The sequence below is a fragment of the Anas platyrhynchos genome, chromosome 25 (genome assembly GCF_047663525.1).
Source record: "Anas platyrhynchos isolate ZD024472 breed Pekin duck chromosome 25, IASCAAS_PekinDuck_T2T, whole genome shotgun sequence".
In the NCBI taxonomy this organism is placed as follows: domain Eukaryota; kingdom Metazoa; phylum Chordata; class Aves; order Anseriformes; family Anatidae; genus Anas; species Anas platyrhynchos.
The window spans coordinates 4,429,839-4,451,485 of NC_092611.1; the positions used below are offsets into that span (position 1 = coordinate 4,429,839).

At 41.8% G+C, this 21,647-nt stretch overlaps 1 protein-coding gene across 11 annotated transcripts in view; it reads left to right on the forward strand.

Annotated features, from left to right (window-relative positions):
• The window catches only part of PRDM10 (PR/SET domain 10), a 44,975-nt gene that overhangs the window by 15,452 nt on the left and 7,876 nt on the right, over window positions 1-21,647 (forward strand). For 7 of the 11 annotated variants that reach the window (XM_038167461.2, XM_038167462.2, XM_027444390.3 and 4 more), the window contains 14 exons: window positions 242-361; window positions 1,391-1,598; window positions 1,967-2,208; window positions 3,272-3,475; window positions 5,535-5,607; window positions 6,083-6,200; window positions 7,151-7,280; window positions 9,446-9,673; window positions 14,243-14,590; window positions 16,431-16,586; window positions 17,590-17,769; window positions 18,524-18,634; window positions 19,737-19,937; window positions 20,519-20,662. In XM_038167461.2, coding sequence (XP_038023389.1) covers window positions 242-361; window positions 1,391-1,598; window positions 1,967-2,208; window positions 3,272-3,475; window positions 5,535-5,607; window positions 6,083-6,200; window positions 7,151-7,280; window positions 9,446-9,673; window positions 14,243-14,590; window positions 16,431-16,586; window positions 17,590-17,769; window positions 18,524-18,634; window positions 19,737-19,937; window positions 20,519-20,662 — 2,463 coding nt within the window. The remainder of the gene's footprint in view (window positions 1-241; window positions 362-1,390; window positions 1,599-1,966; window positions 2,209-3,271; window positions 3,476-5,534; window positions 5,608-6,082; window positions 6,201-7,150; window positions 7,281-9,445; window positions 9,674-14,242; window positions 14,591-16,430; window positions 16,587-17,589; window positions 17,770-18,523; window positions 18,635-19,736; window positions 19,938-20,518; window positions 20,663-21,647) is intronic. The other 4 variants (XM_072027604.1, XM_027444393.3, XM_038167464.2 and 1 more) reach the window with 3 other exon arrangements.

A 21,647-nucleotide genomic window follows, 5' to 3' on the forward strand; every position in this document is an offset into this window, starting at 1 on the left:
CAGGAGTGGGACATAAGAAACCCAAAAGCTGCAAAGCCTAGGTTGAGTTTTGATGCTTTTCTCTTTGTTCCTGGATTTGCAGGCTTTGTGCAAATCCATCATCCCTGCTACAAACATCATTAAAATGCTGCAGTTTTTGACCTAGTGTAGGACTCCAGGGAGCTTTGCATGCAGGGCACTGCCCATATATAAGTGACTGATGGAAATGATGCAGTGCTAAAATGAGTGCCTATAATTTTAGGTAACTGTGCTCTTGCCTGCTGCTGCTCAGAGCATGAATCCCACCAACCTGTCTGTGCTTGGCAGCGTTGCTGAATCCCCCCAGCAAATGGCTCTGGAGCAGGGTCAACAAGCAGATAGAGTAAGTTGCCAGGCACCCTTTTCCTTTCCATGTGAAAGTACGCTGATTTCGTTGCTCCATTGTCTCAGGTGATGAACCATGTCTGAGCGATATGGGAGGAGATACAAAAAAAAAAGCTGTAGCACAGATTTGTGCTGTCTTCCATCATCTCACTGTGGAATGTGTGGGGATTTTTAGGAGAGATTATGTACCTAATACACAGAGAAACCTGTTCCTCAGATTGTTCTGTCTTGAGCAACCACCTTAAAATGCTCTTCTCAGCTTTGAAAACCACAGTGAACAGAAGGTGTAACTCTGGCTGTCATGTAGGACCGGCATCCACTGGGTCTCTTTGCCAGTCCCTTAAGACAGCTTTTCTGTGTGTGGTGTTTCTTGTTTTACACCTGAGAAACCGCTGTGGGTGATGGATATTCTGTGCAATGCACACCATTTGATTTTAACTTTTTTTGTAGGGAAAGCAAAGGAGAATCTTCATTAAAAATAGTGAGAGAATGCAATGCCCTTAAATGTCTTCCATGTCTCAGAGTTTATATCTAGTCCTGGTGTTATCTCCTCCCTTATTGATCTTTACATGTGTGCTCTGGGGATTGTTTTCATTTGATTGTACGATAGGAGAGAAAAGACCATTTGCCAAAGTACAGGACTCTCCAGCTCATACAAAATAAGCTAAAATACAGCTTTAGGCTCTGGATAATTTCCACAGAGCCTGGACTTTGTTTAATTGCTGGAAACCTTCCATGAACCGTCCAGAAACTTCTCGCTTTGGTTTCTTCTCCCTTGAAGTCGGTCCTTGTGCCAGGGTTGAATTAGGCAGTGACACAGCTGTCCTGGGTGAGAGTGTCAGCAGCAGGAATGCGAAACATCCCTCAGCAGTCATTTGTTAGGTAGCTTCACTTCCCTTCCTCCTCCTCTCCCATTAGCAAAGGAAGCAGCAAGGGTAGACTAGCAAGAGCCTTCATTGCTTGTCCTTGTAAGAGTGTTTTTCCTTGGGAACCAATTTTGACTGCTTGTTGTGGCTTCTGTCCTCAGGCATCGTTACCGGTGCATAACCAGGTGTTACCTCCTATGGAGGCAGTGGATGGTTCTGACCCTTTAGCACCTCTGCAGAATCAAATGGGAAGGATGGAAACAAAAGAGGAAGATGACGAGGATGAAGATGAGGACGAAGATGGGGAAGACACTGACATGGATGAATGGGATCCAGATCCACCTCGACCCTTTGATCCCAATGATCTGTGTAAGCATGTGAAGCAGTGTGTAGTGTATCAGCTGCCCTTCCCCTTTCTGTTTTCTGCTTTTACCAGCCCTCTAATAAGTGGAGTCAAAGACTATTCAGAATCTGGCAGTAATAACTAAAGTCCTTTATATCCAGAAATGTATGTTCATATTCAGTTGTCTCAATTAAAAGACAAGATTTTTGTCCTAGGTGGAAACTGTGAACTGCTTTATTCTTTATTTTGTGGGAGGCTGGCCTACGTGTTTTAAAATGTAGACAGGCTATTGGAATAAATGTTCCCACAGCTGAGCCAGAGATGCTCAGAGAGATAGAGCTGTCTCTTCTGAGCTGGTGTCCACCTGACAATTGTGTCCTCTCTTGTGTTACAGGGTGTGAAGAGTGTAATAACGCGCATCCCTCGGTGTGTCCGAAACATGGACCTCTGCATCCAATCCCAAACCGGCCCGTGCTGACTAAGGCAAGAGCCAGCCTCCCCTTGGTGCTCTATATAGACAGGTTTTTGGGAGGCGTGTTCTCCAAAAGGCGTATCCCCAAACGCACACAGTTTGGACCTGTGGAAGGACCTCTGGTTAGACAAACCGAACTCAAAGACTGCTATATCCATCTGAAGGTAAGGGGGGTTTGAGGAGGAGGGAGGAATTTGTGTTTAAACTTATATTTCCATGGATTTAAATCTGTGCCTCTGTTGTGATCAGTTAGTTCATCAGAGATGTTCTTCTGTTACTTCATCTCTGAATGTAATTCGGAAGTATCCAGCTTGCTTTACTCCAAGTCTGCTCTGCTATCCATGGAGATGCAATAATCATGGTGAATATTCCAGCATTATGGTGTTGTGATGTATGGGCCTCATGATATGAAATACGAAATGCTGTGAATCACTCTCACATAGGCTGAAGCAGCATCTGGACATAAAAATAGCAGTAGGCAAAAATAGTCTTGAGGATGTTTTGCAGCCATTATTTTGCGTCATGCCGTAACTTAAGTTAAAAATATTTTTTTTCTTCCCCTTTCCCTCCTTCCTCCCACAGGATGTGGGGGAGAAGAGATTTTCTCTCTCCCACTCCCCTTGCCAAGTCTATTGGCATGAGGTAAACGGACTTAAGTAACTTCTAGCCATGTATTTACTGGCTGGAGTATAGGAGTTAGTCCATTGCTTGCAGGAGATAAGGTCCACAGTCTTAAGAGCACTAGTCTCCATGGTGGTCAGTGTCCAAGAAGGACAACGGGCAGATTTGGTAACCAAACAAAAGTTCATCTAAAGAAGTGCTTCTTCCAGCTTGAGGCATTGTGAGTCAGGGAATACAGGGAGAAGTGGGTGAGTCAGTTAGAAACATCTGACAACAGATGCCGTGTAGCCTGCTGAAGCTTCAGCTCCTTGTGCCTCAGTTATAGTCATACGTCAAGTACTGTGCATGACCCTTTTAATGTTTTTTTTCTTGCTCGTGAAAGCCATGGAAGGGTACGCTGTGCCTCTCTAGTTAAATCATTACCTGTTTTAAATTATTTTCCTGTGTGCTGCCTGTTTCTGGATCCCCATTAGTAAAGAGAAAATCTATGCCTTCATCGCTTTCCTAATGTAAAAGTTGTGTAGTCATAGTGGGTTTTTTTGAAACTCAAAATCTTTTGAACCTGCTGCCAAAAAGTTAGTCATATGTAATGGGATTTTATTACAGGTGTCTCTTGATAAGGGTGACAGAAAAGACAGAGATTTGCAAGAGGACCTGTGGTTTGAACTTTCTAGTGAGGCTCTTTGTAACTGGATGATGTTTGTGCGTCCAGCTCAAAACCATTTGGAGCAGAACCTGGTTGCGTATCAGTACGGCCACCATATTTATTACACAACCATTAAAAATGTGGAGCCCAAACAGGAACTCAAGGTATGGCATTGCTCATGTTTTCAGACTTATTTTTCTACTGATGTAGCAACTCTGAGATTGATTCCGTAATAAGTGCACTTCCAAGTGTCAGAAATGATTGCTGTTAATAGTTGGAGCAATTTTTTAGGTCTTTTTCATCTGATAAAGCACATGGTGGCCTGAATCAAATGTCACTGAAGTCAGTAGTCAGCCAGTTACGGATTTTAAATGAGCTTTGGCTCAGATATAAAATGAGGAAGCTTAAAATAAGAGTATGTAAATGATTTGCTTGTCACTGTCATGCTTTACACTGCATATATTTTGCTGATGCAATCTAATTTTTATTACAGTAGTCTTATTCTTTTTAGTTCTGGATGCCCTTTCCAGTTAGTCCTATGTGCCCTTGACATGTTTTCTGGTGCCTTAAGTGAATGTGGTCTTTCACTTTACCTGGCTTTCCTGGAACTTTTGAAACTTTGCATGTGGAAAATGATAATGGATGTTGTGACTTCTCTGTGAGTTACTTTTTGTTCCCTCTAAAAATGTATTGATTACTTTCAGCTCAAAGCAGCATGGCTGGTTTAGATGGCCTTCGTTTTTAACATCCAGGGAACTGGAGCAGGGGGGTGGGAGAGGAGGAACAGAAAAAAAAATAATAAATAAAATACTGGAATTTTCATACAAGAAAAAAACATTTGAAGAACAACAATTTAACAAAAAAAAAAGAAAAGTTTTGAACACACTTAGCTATACTAGAATTCTGGTTACACACTTGTTGCTGATTTTTTTTAAGAGTAGGATCTTTTTTCCTCCCCTGAAATCAGTCTTCAATTTGTTTAAACTGAATCACTAGGAACCTTGTTTATCCATTTTAAGTATATCCAAGCATCGTTTTTCAACTATTCTTTAATCAATTTGAAATCAGACCTTAATTAAATCTGTACAGACCTGCCTGTAGAAGCACCATTTTTCTTGCTCCATGTGTTAGTAATGTCTTTTGGGGTAAAATCAGTTTGATAATTGACAGCAAATTACCCAGGCTCTACAGTGTGTTTTCCTCGCTAAGTGGATATAAGGCGTTGATACAAATTCAGTCCAAAGATTGAACTAGGAGGATCAGGCAGTTGTGGAAACTTGTGCATTGCGTGTCAGGTGAGTAGTTGAGGAGCTCCAGGCTTCCACCTTTGTCCTGCTAGTGAGATGGCTGCAAGGTAACACATACCTGCTGAGTGAGTCTTGGAAGGAGTTAGAAGTGTTGCTCTCACCACTGCTGTGAAAACACCCGTGGCCCACTCCAAGTTTAAACTTGCCCAGGTTTCTCATGCTGAAAACCTGGTAATGCCACCTTGAAAAAATCTCTTTCAAAATTCCGTCTTTATAATAAGACAGTAAGATAAGACGAGAAATGATGCAAAAATTCGTAGTTAAATGTAACTGTCTGAATTTAGGCTCCAGTAACCTTTGTCTTTCTCGCTTGTGTTGGTCTCTGCTAAAGGTTCCCGAAATTGCTCTTAAAATGCAAGTGGGTCCAGCATGCTGCAGCCTGGCAGTCAGTCCTCTGTTCTGGGAAGCAGGACTGTACTGCTCCAGTCTTTTGGAAGTTAAGGAACACCTCACATGAGTCTCTGCAGACCGTGCTGCCTGTTGTCTGTTTAAAGAGAGCAGAAAAGAATTGGGAAATCCCCTCAATTTAGAATTGCTCCATTCCTTGTGGTACAACTGCCCTCTCAAGTTATAGCGCCTTGTTGGCATCCGTGCTTTGCAGTCATACAGTCAGATCTAAAGAGATTAATCTCATTTCCTTTAGAACTACTGGTAGCCATGTGTGAGATTAACATTCATATTAGGAGGCTATACCTTAAAATTAAATGGATATGCTTTCTAAGCAAAGCTCTTCTATTCATCAGCAGGGGTATATTGATCTCAACAGGCTTTATTATCGAGAATGAAAGGAGCAATAAGAATAAGAGTTGAGGTGAATAAAGTAAATGCGTTGCCTAAAAAATGTTGACAAACACATTCCTCTTAGTTCTTGTTCCATCTAAGAAAGCATTACGTTACCTTGTCTCTCCTGCTGCAGGTGTGGTATGCTGCCTCGTACGCAGAATTTGTGAACCAGAAGATCCACGACATATCTGAGGAGGAAAGGAAGGGTAATAAGCTTTTCTGCTTTCTGCGTTTCTGGTATAATGGTGCTCAGGTGTTGGATTTTGTGGTTTCAAGTACAGGGCCTATATGCTGCTGGAAAGAAGTGTGTTTCTGTGCTACTGCTTTAGATTAAGAAATTTCTGTTGACCTCACCTAGCTTATACCAGAGCCACGCAGTTCTGTAGGAGCTCTTCCAGATAAGGGCTTACTTCAAAATCTTCTTGATTTTCAAGCAGCATATGGAGTCCATGTGAATTTTCCCCAGTGACCTTTTTGTATTTCTGCAATGAGCTGCAATCATGTTACAGTGCAGGGGGGTTAAAAGCAAAGCTAAGTGGAGTTGTGCTGGGTATTCTGCAGTCTGTCTTACCTTCCGGGGAGGAATATGGCCCACAGAGGATAGAAATGCTTGGGAAAAAAAATGAAGTGTTTAATTGGTGGTGACTGAAATGCTGTTACTGACATTTCAATGGAACATAGTTCTCAGAGAGCAAGAGAAGAACTGGCCGTGTTACGAGTGCAACCGTCGCTTCATGAGCTCAGAGCAACTCCAGCAGCACCTTAACTCCCATGATGAGAAGCTGGACTTCTTCAGCAGGTACTGAGAGCTTTACCTTTGTCTTTACATCACTGTGGTGCTTCGCAAAATTTGCAGAAGGAAGGGTTTTTGCCCTACAGATCTTACTAACCAACTTGGGGATACATGAGAGAATGGCTCAGCACCAGAAGGTGAGAACATGACACCAGGAAGCTGACTGGTGTAAGGGGCTTCACAAAAGAAATAGTTTGAAGAAAATAAATACCCCCATTTGAAATTAGTGAGTTTCCTGGGTTTTGTTTTTTTTTTTTTTCCCCCCAGACTTAAACTGCAGTATTTCATTCTAACTAGTGAAATACTGATGGTTCTCTGATGTACCCAGATGCAGAGCTCAGAGAGTGAGACATCTAGTGCTTTGGCTTCCCACTGAACTGAGAAGATAGTTACCCCAACCTATTAAAAGCTGAATCTAGAAACATCTTTCAGGGAGGAGATATTGGTTCCTTCTTTTTCCTGAAACTTAGCAAGTGGCTGCTTTTTTTGTTGTTGCTTTTGTTTTCCTTTACACAATGCTGTTCCCTTTAGTTTACTGTCTGACATCAGTGGCTAAGTGCCTTTTTTGGGAGGCATGTTATGGCTTCAGGTTTTAAATTGGTTTCTTTGTGCGCTTGTTCCATCTACCTGAAAGTGCTTTTCAGCACACTGTACACTGGGGTGTTGAAGTAGGAGAGTTGCCATGGCTGAGGACTTGCTAGAAGGCAGTAGTCCTTTTGGTCCCACAATTTTAATGTGTTCTGGGCTTTGATTTCTCAGAGTGCAACATAAATAAGTACCAACCAATACACTTTTTTTTTTGGCCAGAATTTCTTCAAGTTTTATTATTTACTGCAGGCCATTGTTACTGAGTTGAATGGGTAAATAACAGTTGCTGAGAAAGAAAGAATAAAACGAGTGGGGATTCCAAATTCATCTCTTTTTGTCTCTAACCTGGAGCACACTGTGTTCTGCAGAGCCAGAGGCAGAGGTCGTGGGCGAGGAAAGAGGAGGTTTGGACCAGGCAGACGCCCAGGGCGCCCTCCCAAATTCATGCGTATGGAAGTAACCAGTGAAAATGGAGAAAAGTGTGAAGAAGGAACACAGGTATATTTGGGAGATGGAAAGGAGAAGAAAAAAAAAATATCGTGGGTTATAAAATTCCAGTGAGAAAAAATTGGGGCATCATTGAGGGTATTCTGCTTTATCCCTAAGTAAATCTTGTTTTTCCTAGCTGTGATTCTTTGCCAGGGGAACACGCTACTTTCCATCTCTAAAGTTTGTAAAATCTCTTCCATTTCTACAGCAACTTTTATCCCAAAGCACTTAGCAGTGAGATAGGTTATTGCGGCTGTTTAGCAGCATCACAGAAGTAATTTAGACAATAAAACCGTAATGGGAATTTAGGTTCACATTTGTCCTTTCTGGAACACGAAGTCAGAGCCTGCTCTTATAGCTGTTGCTGGTAGAATTAAATCAGTTTGAGCTATGATTCTTTATAATGTTTTAATATTAACAAAAGGTCCTTCTGTAGGCATAGTTATTACAAAAACTTCTTTTACAGTAAGTTGGTTATAGTTGGTTTTGACTGCTTTATATATTCTATAGGGACCTAACGCGATGCATGGGCATAAGTAAAATGCTAAAGTCTGTCTAATGCTGACCAGGCTTAGGGTTACCACCAAGTCCTTTTATGAAAGGTGTCACAAGGAATCAATGGCTCAGCTTTATGACTTAGCTGAAAGCTGATAACCAGAGTGGTAATTTTCCTCTGGCATCTCACTAGGTCATGGTTCAGTGCTGACTCAGAGGAAGGAATGTATACATTGCCTGTGAATGCCTGCTGTTTGTTTTCTGAGCATGCAGTATTGCCCTAAATCTGACATTAAATGCAGACAGTTGCAGACGACGTCACCCTCTTTGCAAATTGAACCACAAATCAGCTCCATTTAGGCAAGTAAACATAATGCTGCGTTGTAACTCTTCTCTCCAGAGAGACAAGGCTTATTGGGCACGGTCCCACGCTAATGGGTGTGAGTGGCCTCTGGGCTGGAGGTGGCTCGCATCCTCCGAGCTTGGAGCATGGCCCAGAGTTAGCTCACGTGTGTCTATACAGTTGAGCAGGGAAATGGTTATGTCCCAGGTCTTTGGAGGTCTGCCCATTTTGCTAATGACTAGGCACAAGCTCATCTGCCTGAGAACTTGAGATTTGAGATGTCATGACCACAGTTTAGTGTCAGCAAGTGAGGAAATTTACCACTTAGACCAGAACTGGACTCTGAATAGTATACTGCTCTGCTAAGTCTCTCTGTCTGGTAAGTGTTCATGGTTTGTAACAGCTGCACTCCTCTGGCATCTCACTGGTTTTCTTCTCCCTTGCCTGCCTCTGCATTTTGACAGCACCAGCGCTGAGCTGATACTTTTGGTGCTCTGTGTTTGTAGCTTGTGCTTTTAAGTTTCCTTAGTTGCATTGTAAGTGACTTCACATAAGGATCTATGTTTTTTTCCTTCAAATACTGGAGGCATACATCCTGGAGGAGTTACTAGAATTTATAAGGAAAACAAATGTAGATTGTGGCGTGTACTTCCTGCTCCTAACACCCTCCCTCTTTTTATGATAATGTTAAGGAGGAGGAAAACAGCTTTGTGTGATAAACATAAGTAATGTATGCAGCTGGATAGATGAGAGTATGCAGAGCTTGGAAACTGGGTAGTAAAACACACTGCACAGTATAATGATCTCGTTTGTCACTCTCCAGTTCATCATTCCAGCTAGTTTTCTAGAAAGGAGAGACACTGCATATCAATACATGATAATGTTTCAAAATGTCAACAATCTCAACAAGACAGAATTTCTCTGCTTTTCCTGGAGGCCTGATCTGTGCTACTCACTTTGGTCTTAAAATTTCTTACAGGTCAGCCTACATCATCTTTGATTAAAGCAGTAATGGAGTCACTAGTGCAGAAGAGTTTGCTTGGCTATTAACAGTTGGGTCTTTTTGATTGTCCATGTCCGATCAGCTGTGGATAATACAATGGCCAAAAAAGTCACCTACCTGCAGCACTTCTTCCCCAGTGCTCTGAATGTTGTTGCTGTAGGTGGAGGGGAACTGCTGAGAGCATCAAAGGAACACATTAGCAAAGAGTTAGCGTAGACACATTTTGTTTATAGCTTGTGATTATGTAGAAATCTGGTTGTCTGCTGAGTAATATCAAAGCATTTTTCAGTGGGTGGGGGGAATAATCACTGGTTGTATGATTTGCGATTTCAGGACTTGCTGCATTTTTCCAGCAAGGGGCAGTTTGATGAGGCCGGACAAGCAACACTGAATGGGTTGGAGCAGCAGGAACAGACTCCAGTGCCATCCGAGACACAGTCGGCACTGGAGCAGCAGTCAGAAAACCACCCACTACAGATCCAGCCGCAGCACGATGAGAGCACGGTGCCTACGCAGAGCACCATGACAGCAGATGACATGAGGCGAGCAAAGCGTATCAGGGTAAGCAGAGAGGATGGCAGCTCATGTCTTCTCTCACCCTCTCCACATACTGTAATGCACAGAATGCTGGACCTGCCTGCAAGGAGCAGCTGGTCCCTTTTTCCCACTGTAGTATCCATTTCCGAGTCCTCAATAAAGCATCTCATTCCTAGCAAACTTCTTTCTTCTGAGAGTAAGACAAATATCATGTGCAGAACGGGTATCTCATCAGATGCTATCGAGAACTGGTCACCAATTGGAGCTGATTCAATTCCAACACAGTAATTCTTTCACAGGAGCACAGTCCATCCGAGCTGGCAAGCAGGAGCGCTTCAAACAGCCGGCTGGATCATGGTACTGTGGCACAGACTAATGACTTGTTCACAGCACCATCTGTCTCTCTCAGAACTCCTGGCTTGCAAATAGTTGCCAAAGAGGAACCACGACCTCTGTTTAGATCCACTTACTTGATGATGATAGAGATAAAATACTTTCTTGGGGTAGCAAACCTGCCTGTTTGTGAGATTAAAACCTAAGCTAACAACTTTGTGTACAGACAGCAAATGCTTCAAACCTGAGCTTTGTGTCAACTGGGTGAGCTGTTTTTTCTCTGCTGTGCGTGGGAGGGAAATGATTCAAGCAAATAATCCTTCAAGCCATGTAACTGTGAGATTGGTTTATTTAGCCGAAAATCTTTGTCTGTCTTCCATGTGTAAAATTTTGATTAGAGAAAGGAACAGCTGCAATTGGGGTAAGACTTTTGCTTTTAGGGGATGAGAAAGGATTAGAAAAGAGTTGAGTAACTGTTCTGTATAGGAAGATGCTGAGCCAAATTTTGATCTCAGTTTACAGCAGTATGTGTGCAAGACCAGTGGTGATGGTGCCCCATAAATACAGAGGGAAGATTTTGGCAAACAGTAAATGTAGGAAGAAAAGGAAATAAATTCTGAAGTTACTTCTTTGTTTTGTGGCTTAGCTTTTGTTCCCTGAAAACTTACACAAATGTATCACAAATAAGAGGAGTGCAGTGGTGGTTTAGTCCTAAGTAACATGTTTTTATCATCAAATCTCCCCAGCTTTCTATACATGCAGCAGCTTGAGTACAGCAGAGTCCTGGAGATGTTTCAAGATAGGGGCATTGGCAGAATGACATATGGGTGGTTGCATAGCACCTTTCCACATTGCATCAGGCTGAGCAACAGGAGTTTGAGAAAACAGTAAACTAGCTGCATTACTTTTTAACCACTGAAAAATCACATCGAGCTCTGGCACCCTATACATGCTCATTCTATCCAACTATTCACAGCACCTTCTTAAAATAGCATGAACATAGTATTATAAAAGAGCAAATACTTGGTTTTATAAGAGCGTAGTATGTCATTAATTTCCAAAGAACAGGTAGAAAGTCTTGACTGTTGCTTATGATCTGGAGACCTGTGTACCTCTAGTTCTTCCTTATGACTCATGCAGCATTGCAATTTCAGAAATAATGATCCTTTGTGAATTGCTTCAGCTTTTCTAGGGTTTAAGGCAGTGATGTTCTGAGAGTGCTTTCATTCTAGCTGGAAGTACTGAGCTCTGGTGCCCTAGGTTCAAGTCCTGATAGGATCAGTTCATTTTTCAGCCTCTGCTTTAGAGCCTGTGGAGTTTCCTTAGAGATCTGACCTTACATATGGCAGTCCTTCCTTAGTATTGAAAAGAGATACGCCTACCCAAATTCTGTAAGAAAATAGAGCTGCGTTGTTGTCTGCAGCCAAAAGGAATATATATGTATTTTTAATTTCAGCTCTGGGCAGCATGCAGAGTACTTACAGGCTGATCTCAGAAACACCTGCATTTCCAAATGGCTTTTTTTTTTTTTTTTTTTTTTTTTTTAACACACGGACCTGATCCTAACATGTCCTTCATGTAGGTGTCTGCTTTATTCAGAGGAAGCAACTGGCATGATAGGGATATGATTTGGAAGGTACAGTCATTTCCTTCTTTCTGAGAGAAGAAATGTAACAGGTTGCGTAACGAAGAGTACAATCAGTAAGATGAGGTTCAAAAAGTCCCCATGCCTCAACTTTCCACCCTTCTAATCCTTGTCTCATTGTCATCCTGCCCTAACTATTCCCTTTTGCTAAAAGCATTTCATTCTCACTGTGGCTCCACAGTACACATTACATCACTATCATCAACTCTGAATCTGAGAAGACATAAAAGGACACAAAACACCTTCAAGACTATCTGTGCTTTTTATCTTTGCCCTTTAACTCCTCTTGGGCAGTTATTAACTATAGGGTAAACTTTGAAGATCTGTTTAGTGTTTCCTAAGGCTAAAATCTCAATGGAGAGAAAACTCTAGCTTGAAGAGCTGGCCCTCATAGTGACCCACAGAAGCAGGACTGCTGCAGAAGTCAAGGCTTCTGTTTTAAAGTCCATTGCGTAACATAAGTATTTTTCTCTCCCTCAATGCTGCCTGCTCAGCTGGAGCTGCAGGTAGGTTTGTTTTTGGTTTCATTGTGTGGTTTTTGTTGCTGTATCTAATCAAATGGTACGTAACAACATTGCCATCCATGTTTTGTGCAGCTTCTGTGTAGTGTCTCCTGACTGACCCCACACATCATCAGTTGTCTTATCTGTCCTTCTTTAAGCAACCAATGTCCAGAACTGTTACCTGAATAACAATTCATATTTTTCTAGTCATTTTCATATTAACTAATTGCAAATTGAAGGTGGATGTTTCCATATTGCAAGTGTCTGATGTCACTTCCAGCAGACCCCTGTGTTTCCCATTGTCTCCATTTCGTCATCTGTAAAATGGAGATGGCTGAAAGGGTTCATTTAGCTCTCCTGTCTGAAACTGCTTGCTTTTTTTTGGTCTTTGATAGTAAAACAGTTGCTATCATGTTCCTTTTCCTGGAATGGAAATATAGGTTTACCTCTGCTGTTCACATGGTAAAAAGGATTATTCAGGTTCACTAATTTAATCTCTAGCACAGCATTTCACAGTATTCCCAAGCTGTTTCCTCATCACAGCAGAGGAGCTCCTAACTTGACTTTTTCAATGTCAGCTGCTGGTGCAGACTTAGGGGACACAGCAAATGGCAGCCCAGGCATTCCCACAAGAAAAGGAGAGAGGAAACCAGGGAAATCTGTTTGCAGTAGTCTTGACTGTGTCTCATGCAGAAGTATGTAATGCTGAATGTGTGTAAGCATAGGTGCCAGCAATATTCTAGCACTATTTCTCCTAACTATCATGCTGCAGATCCTGTGTATAACATCTGAACAGAGGAGACATCAGTAAATGACAGGGTGTAGATCTTACTTTGCAGAAGAGTAAATGCTCCTTAGATTTCTTGCAGAGAAATAGCAGTATCGTGGTCTCTTTTCCATACCATATGGGTGACAGTCTGCTGTGATATTTCATGCATCCAGGCATACGATTTACTTCAAGCTTTGCAATTTACCAGCTTAGGTTATCATCCAATATTGATATGCAGGCCCAGAACACCCTCACCTATTTCTGTAGCCAGCACGTCCATCACTAGCTGTTCACAGCTCTGATACTGGGACTGGAATGGCTCCATTGCATTAATCTAAAGTGGGGGGGGGGGAGGAGGGAAGAGGAATAATGAATTTTTGCAGAAAACCATACACCAAAACAAAGCAGGGATTGGGAAGCGAAATTGCATATGGTATAAAAGTGCAGAGAAAGAGAAGAGCAGCCTAGTGTATTAAATCTTCAAATGGATATTTGCACAACTCGCATTATGCTCAATTCACAATATTCTTAGTTTCTTGCAATACCAAGAAAAGCAATTTCAAGTTTGACTGTGTATAATCAACTACCCTTTTGAGTAGCCAACAAAATCTATTGGATTTTCTCTTGATTTAGCACTGTGTGTTTTTTCTTTCATCTTCTTAATTTTCAGGCTCTCACACATGATAGATACTAAATGGCAAAGAAGTACAAACTGCTCACAAGTTCCTACCTGTTGCTTGTAAATCTGCCATTCTGCCCCTGCTGTAATGTTTTGAAACCAATTGTTTCAATAACAGCAAAAAGGTTTAGGCCAGCACATCTCGAATGTGTATTCCACAAGAAGTTTACTAGGCAATGCTAAACCACTGCTGCACATCTCTGTGGTGATCTCTGCAGAGGCTGATTTTGTAACGGGCTGTCGAATTTCATAAGCCCTGCTCCTGCGTGAAAGGCAGAGCAATAGGATGGTGGCTGAACCGTGGCCCAATCCTGAAAAATGAGCTGGAACTGCAGCTCTCTTCTCAAGCCAAGGTCTGTAGTTTGGCGAAGGATTTAGTTTTATTTTACAGAAGAATGCCATGCTAAAGACAAAGGTTAGCTAAGTCAGCAGGAAAGAGGGACAGAAGAGGGAACTTCGGCATTCTGTTGTCCTAAGTTGGTGCACAACTGCAGGTATGGCCTTTAACTTCAGTCCATCACAGCCTCCTCTTCTGTGAAGTGGTGACTAACTCAGAAGTGTTTTCTGAAGTTTAAGTTCACTGATCTTCTGTATTTTATCTTGAAATATTTGTATGTGGGTTCTGTCCGTAATACTAAACATTGATGGACTCTGTTTCTTTCAGAATGCAGCTCTTCAGCACCTGTTTATCCGGAAATCCTTTCGCCCGTTCAAATGCCTGCAGTGTGGGAAGGCGTTCCGGGAAAAGGACAAACTGGATCAGCACTTGCGGTTTCATGGACGGGAGGGGAACTGCCCTTTGACTTGTGACATCTGCAACAAGGGCTTCATCAACAGTGGTGCTCTTGAGAGCCACATGAAGTTCCACATGGACCAGAAAACGTACTCCTGCATTTTCTGTCCTGAGTCCTTTGACCGCTTGGATCTGCTTAAAGATCATGTGGCCATCCACGTTACTGATGGATATTTCAACTGCCCTACCTGCAAAAAGCGCTTTCCAGATTTTATCCAGGTGAGATGCCATCCTGATTTAAAGTCTTGCTTGTTGGGTTTCATGCAAGCCACTCTGTTTAAGAATTTTTCAGTACTGTTTTTGTATAGTACAGCGTGTCTGTGCTGTAAATGTCTGTACAAAATAAAGGGGCCCATGTCTTCCAAAATTAGGAAGAGTGACCAAGCATTGCTAGATGTTGTTTTATGCTGTTAAAATGCTTTTTCCACTGAATCATTAGATGTGGTATTTCAGCATGCATTAGAATGCTCTGTGCTGCTGGAATCCCTTATCCCCTGAAAATCTCTAAAGAAAGAGGTCTCAACTACCGTTAGTCAGCACAGATCCAGAGGACAAAAAGAATTGTGTTTTGCTGGATGCAACTTAAATACACCTTGTCCTTTTTGTTAAAACTCTGCATCAAAAAATGATGACAACAACAACAAAAAAAACACATGGTGTTGCATGTTACAAATATTTTTTCATCCCTTGACTGTTTTTGCCAGGGTAATTCATTTGAAAAACCTTGCAGAAATGCCAGGGCAGATCAGTACAGTCTGCCTCCTGAGTTGCCCCTCAGGCTGGGTAGTTTATTCTTCCCATTCTCTGCATGATGCTTAGTAGAGGTGGTGGTGGAGTAGTGAGTAATGTACATACTTTGAGCATTGTGCAGAGCCATTGGAGAAGACCATCAATAGAATTTAAGTATGTTATTTTAATGGTTGGTAAGGAAAAAAAAAACCTGAGATGTACTGTGCACACGGTCGTTATACTTCATATGGACAAAGAGGTCCATATGTCTTGCTGAGCTGCTTGACTTAAATTGAAATGTAGAAATCTAGTTTATGTCAAGTAATAGGAACTGATAGAACGTTTGATAGGCTAGAGATGAAAGGATGGGGAAAAGTGGTTTACTAATATAATTCCATCACTGCAAAGAAACTTCATCTTCTGTAAATGTTGAACAAGGAAAAATGTTGATGATTCAGAAATGCTTTTCTGCAGCCTAATTCGCCTTAAACTTTCCTGTGAAATTGACCAAGTCAGAAGGTTGCACAGCTTTTTCCAGTTATTTGGCCTTGTTTTGAAACTTAAAGATGAATTTTTCATTTGGTGTTACATGAATAATTAAATCTAGTCACCATAGATCACCGCCTACTTCTTAAATGCTTCTCTGAGCAACAGAGTTGTTCCTTGCATGATCAGCATTAAAAGATAATAAAGATTTCATTGGAAATCCAATTCTTGAATAGTGCTTGGATTTCATATGTCAAACCTCATTAGTTATTTTATTGAAGAAGAAAAAAAAACTGCATGCTTCAAGAGGTCAAGAGTAGTCCCAAAGTATGCAAAAGTAATTGCCATTCAGGAATCCTTTACAAATGCTTTTCTCTTGGCTTGCTTTTTTGCCAATTGTAATTGACAGCTCATTCTTCCTGACTGAAAGGAATTAGTCTCTGCACTTGGATTTCTTACAAATGAAGTAAAGATAATGAACCTTATATGAACATGTTAACTCAAGGATGATTCAGTACAACCAGTACATCATGGACTTTTGCTGCCCATTGAATACTCAACTGTGCAATAGCTGATGCCTTCAAGAATCAGTCCTGAGGAAATTAAATTGTCTATCCAGATGCATAGGAGATGTCATGGCTTTATAGAAAGTATCACCAAGATATCAGCTGCTCTGATAAACTTCAACTTTTTTAAAAGCCAGAACAGATTAGAGAACTCTTAGAACCCTTTTTTATTTTTTCTGTAAGGATGTCTGAGACTGTTACCTGTTCCCACACACACTTGCATTTTTTTATTTTTATTTTTTGAATAAATTCCATTATTCTGTGATCTGCAATTCTAGGTCAAGAAACACGTACGCAGTTTCCATTCAGAAAAGATTTATCAGTGCACAGAATGTGACAAAGCTTTCTGCCGTCCCGACAAGCTGCGCCTCCATATGTTGCGACACTCAGACCGCAAAGACTTCCTGTGCTCCACGTGTGGCAAGCAGTTCAAGGTGAGATGACTCTTGACTGGATCATTCCTGATACAGGTGCAGAATGACATTCTTTGCCCCCCTTTCAAAGATAAGGTCATTCTCTCAGAGGTGGAAGAAACCCATGTGTAAACATGCTAGACGTTCCTGCAAGGTGCACTGCTTTGTGTAGTGGGAGATTAACAACATACCTTTCTGATAGAAAAGGGGCAAGATCCAGCCCAGCATGCTCTGCCCTAATAGGGTGGCTCATGTATCAGATCTTATTTCTAATAAGTTAATTTAATAGCAAAGGCAGTTTCATCTTCTCATTAAGAACTGGCTCATTACACAGCTCAATTGCCAAGTGCTTGTGTTGTATTGCTTCTATCAAGTTAGCTAAGAAAACTTACTGATATCAACGGATTAATAATATTCATGGCTGAGGTGCCTGTGTCCATGGAATGCATCTTGCCAGCACATAACATCTTTCCAGATCTCTCCAGAACAGACGGAGCAGGCTGAGCCACGTAAACCGTGGTGGCAGCAGCCTCTTCTTGCTAACTTAGTTTCCCATGAGGAACTAAGGGACTTTTGGTGAAGAAGCTGTGGACTCAGCATGTGCCCAGACAGGCAGGGTAACATCTGGACAGGCTCAGTACCATTGTGGGGCATGAGGCCATCCATCATCAGAGAGCATTAAGCGATGCAAGTTTCTAGGCATACAGAATTACAACTAGAATATAATATTTTAGATTAATTCAGAGAAAAGCCAAAGTGGAGGGGTTCATTCTTACTGAAGCCGCTAAGTTAGCATTAGCTTGGCTTCTGCTTTTGTGGCTGAGCAACCTCAGCTTCTTTTCAGTGATAAACGTAAGCCCCAAAGGGTTCCAGCAGTGCTGTCCAGTGCATGCAGCTCTATCAGCAGCCCTGGAGAGGAGAAGCCAAAGAGAGGTCTGAACAGCTTACATCCTAACTCCTGCTTGTAGCAGTAAGCGGTGCTGTTACTACTGTTATTTATTCCCTGTGATTGGTCTTCCCTTAGAGGAAAGACAAACTGCGAGAGCACATGCAGAGGATGCACAACCCAGAAAGGGAGGCCAAGAAAGCTGACCGAATCAGCCGCTCCAAAACTTTCAAGCCTCGCATAGCTTCCACTGACTATGAAAGCTTCATGTTCAAGTGCCGACTGTGTATGATGGGTTTCCGCCGGAGGGGAATGTTGGTGAGTGTCCATGTGCTCTAGCTTCTCTCACAAATTCTGTACTCACATCTGAATAGTTGAGGAATAAAGGTGTAATTCCAATGGCTGAGACATGAGGATGCTGTGAAACGGGGATAATTCTGTAGCTGGTTTGAGATTCTGCATCTTCTTTAAACCTGTACATCCCTCCTCAGCAAATGTGTGCATTTGTGTATTTCATTGTCTGTCTTGTATGTCAGCTTGTCACCACCATATCTCAGCACTGTGTAATGTTGATTGATTTGTAATACATTTAACAGAATACGTGATTAATATATTGCATAGCTCAGCCTTAACTGCCTCACAGCTTTCATGATGGTCTTCCCTGTCCTTTCCTCCTTCTCGAGTGGGGCCTCTGCTGGCCAAGCTCTGCAATCGCCACTGTGGCAGGGTGTTTGCAATAAGATGTCCTGCTGCATATTTTATGAGGGTTGTAATCTCTCCTAGCAGAGGTCCTTTGCATTACCTTGTTCTCAGCTACGTGAGGTTTCTGACAAGTTACTTTACCCCTTACCATCTTAGTCGGAGAGTGTAAATGAGATCTAGCAAGGCCATGTTTACCTTCAGTAGCTGATTGTGAATGCACAATAACTCTTGCAACAGAAAATGCTTCTGGTGCTTCTGGCTAGCATCACTACAGTTTTGGTTTGGCAGTTATCCATGTCTAGGAGAAGGAGCAATTGTTTAGCTTCCAGATGTAATATGCTCTCTTGTTCTTTTGTTTCTTTCTCCTAAGGTGAATCATTTATCAAAGAGACATCCAGACATGAAAATAGAAGAGGTGCCAGAGCTCACGTTGCCCATCATCAAACCCAACAGAGATTATTTCTGTCAGTACTGTGATAAGGTATGTAAGGAAGTCAGCCCTCAGAGGGTAGCTCAGTCCTAGACCCCTATACAGGCAATTTGTCTCTGCATAGCAACATCTGGCAGGGTTTGCAGCTCTTCTGAGGAGCTTGCAAACAACTTTCCTGCAAGCACTGTCCAAAAGAAATTGGGATGAAATGCACTTAGGCCAAGACATCTGAATACTAATAGAAAATTGCTGTCCTCCTGTGGTTGCTGTGTTCGGAGTAGGTAAAATGTAAATACTCTGATCCAGCAAGCAGTGACCTGCCCTTAGTCTTGTATCACTTTTTGCAACACAGGACTAAGTATCCTACCTAGCTATAATTCCTGAGCACTGTTGTGTTTTTTTTTTTTTTTTTTTTCTGGTTTCTATATCACTTCTAAAAATGAGTCTGTAACTCCTTTTTATTTTAAGCAGCTTACTCAGTCACATGCCAGTAATTCCCAGTGTTCAGTAGAGCCTGAAGCTTCTTCTGCACTTTGGTTTCTGTTCTTACTCTCTGGCCTTTTGCTTTTTATGTATGTGGGCCTTTATTTACCAGGAAATATATTTTGACTGACTGTTCTTATCCTTAATACATTCTTCAGTGATGACTCCTTCCTTTTGTTCAAAGGGGAATAAAAAGATAGTTTTTAAATAATGCTATAGCATATTATTTTGTTTGTGCCAAAGAAGTTGTTATAAAAAAATATTTCAATTACTGAATGCTATTAAAGCAATTTAATGCTTCATGCAAGAGTGGATGCATCACCCTTCATGACAAATTACAACTTTTACCAGTGGCTTCCCTGACATTTGCACTTCAATAATGAACTAGAAAGGTCTTCCTTTCACTTCCTGTCCTGCTGTGATGCTTTGTTCTGGCATACAGCATGTTCTCAAATAGCTTCTGCGTCCTACACAAGTAGTTGCTTTTATAGGCTGATTAAACACTAAAATGTGTATGTCTATCCATGCATGATGTTGTAATTATTTGGGGTTTCAACTAAGCATACTGTCTAAAGCAACATGCAAACCTTCCAGGTGAAGACAGCTGGTATCTGTTTTCTGTGCTGACCTTGGGCTTATACCATTTCCATTCCAAACTTTCACCCTGCAGGTGTACAAAAGTGCCAGCAAACGCAAAGCACATATCCTGAAGAACCATCCTGGTGCTGAGCTACCTCCAAGCATCCGGAAGCTGCGCCCTGCAGGCCCAGGAGAGCCAGATCCCATGCTGAGCACCCACACTCAGCTGACAGGCACTATAGCCACCCCTCCGGTCTGCTGTCCTCATTGTTCCAAACAGTACAGCAGTAAGGTACGGGGGTCATCTCCTAGCCTCGAAGCACAGCCTCTCCCTGGCGATGCTCTTTCACCTTGGTCTTTGTAATCTGTCAGTCTGCAAGCAAAGCTCTTTTATTCTGAGCCACAGTGCTGGTTTCATGCTGTGTATTGACAATGCAGGCACAGCCTGCTAGCTTTATGGCAAAAAGGTTCCATAAATAGAGGACATGAGCTTGAAAGAAGAAATGTAAATGCTGCCAGTATGTGGTCACGAACAGAAAAGCTTGGAAACTACTCACTTGTTAGTTGCAAGGGAGAAGGGTAAGGAAACAAAATTGGGGGGGGGGAAGTGACCCCAAAATATTTAGCTATGTTGGGGTTAAAAAAAGCCCATGGGTTCTTTTGAGGCAGTGTTTCAGTATCAGATAGCTCTAATCAACAGAATTTTTGTGATCTTTGTTTCCTTTTTCCTGACCAGAAAATTGTGTAGCATGAGTCTTCCTGCTGTTTTACTGAGGGAAACCTAAAACCTGCAGTCCGCGTGGCTGTTAGATTTCAGTTGACCTGAAGCTGAGAGGCCAACCACCTTTCTAATGCTCTTTTGCATCTCTGTAGACGAAGATGGTACAGCACATTCGCAAGAAGCACCCGGAGTTTGCTCAGCTCCCTAACACAATACATGCCCCGCTGGCGACAGCTGTCATCAGCTCCACTCCTGCCGTTCTAACCACTGACAGCACTACCGGAGAGACTGTTGTGGTAAGGATTGAAGATGTTAAATCAAGGCAACAGAGGAAAACAAATGGGACAGAAGCCCTCTGGTTGTAGTCTTAGTGTTCTTGGCAGACATCATTTAAAAACACAGATGTTAGGACACTACTTGAGGTCACTTCTGTTCTTGAATTTGTGCTGTATTTTTGCTCATCTGGGATTTATATACTTCTTTTTAGAGCTCTAAGGATTTGCATTTTTTCCTTCTCCATTCCTTTCAGACATGTGTTACTGACTCCACGTAATGCTTTTACATATGCCCAATTAACTCAGGAATCCACATCTCATGGATTTTCACTGGGGCTGTTCTCCTCAGGTGCTGATGATCACAAGGACATGTTAAACAATGATAGACAGAGAACTGGATCAAACTCCATTCGGAGAAGTCAAAATTCTACTGTAATCCTCTGAGCAGTGCAGTACTGAGTGTTGTAAACCTCCAGTGGTTGATTTCTCCACTGCTAATGCATCAACTGCTACAGAAGTGAACGTAGAGAATAGAAAATCAGTCTTGTGTCCTTTAATGATGCTGGGATGCTGCAAAGTTTTTAAGAGCCCTATTAGCAACAATTTAAAACTCCTATTTAAAGATTGAAATTGGATAAGAGACTGTTTGGCTTGATAGTGGGCAGACTCACCCATTAAATGTTACTGCAAGTTTTAGAAATACAGTTGTCAAGAAAAGTATCACTCTGGCAGGTGAGAAGGAAACGTGGAGCATGTCTGAGGAAGCAGTACTGTATTTGGTAACAAAAATCCTGCACTAAGAGTTGTCTCTTAGTTACCCAGACAAAAAATGTTAAGTCAGAATATTTTTTTAAATGATTATTGTATTTTAAGTTTACCCTGGATGATCCTGAGTAGCATTTAGAGAGTAGAGCAAAACTAGCAGATGATCCCTGGTATAAGTGTTATATTCAGTGCAGTGAAAGAATTACAGCCCTGCAGAGGTATTCAGTCCAGAAGACAATAT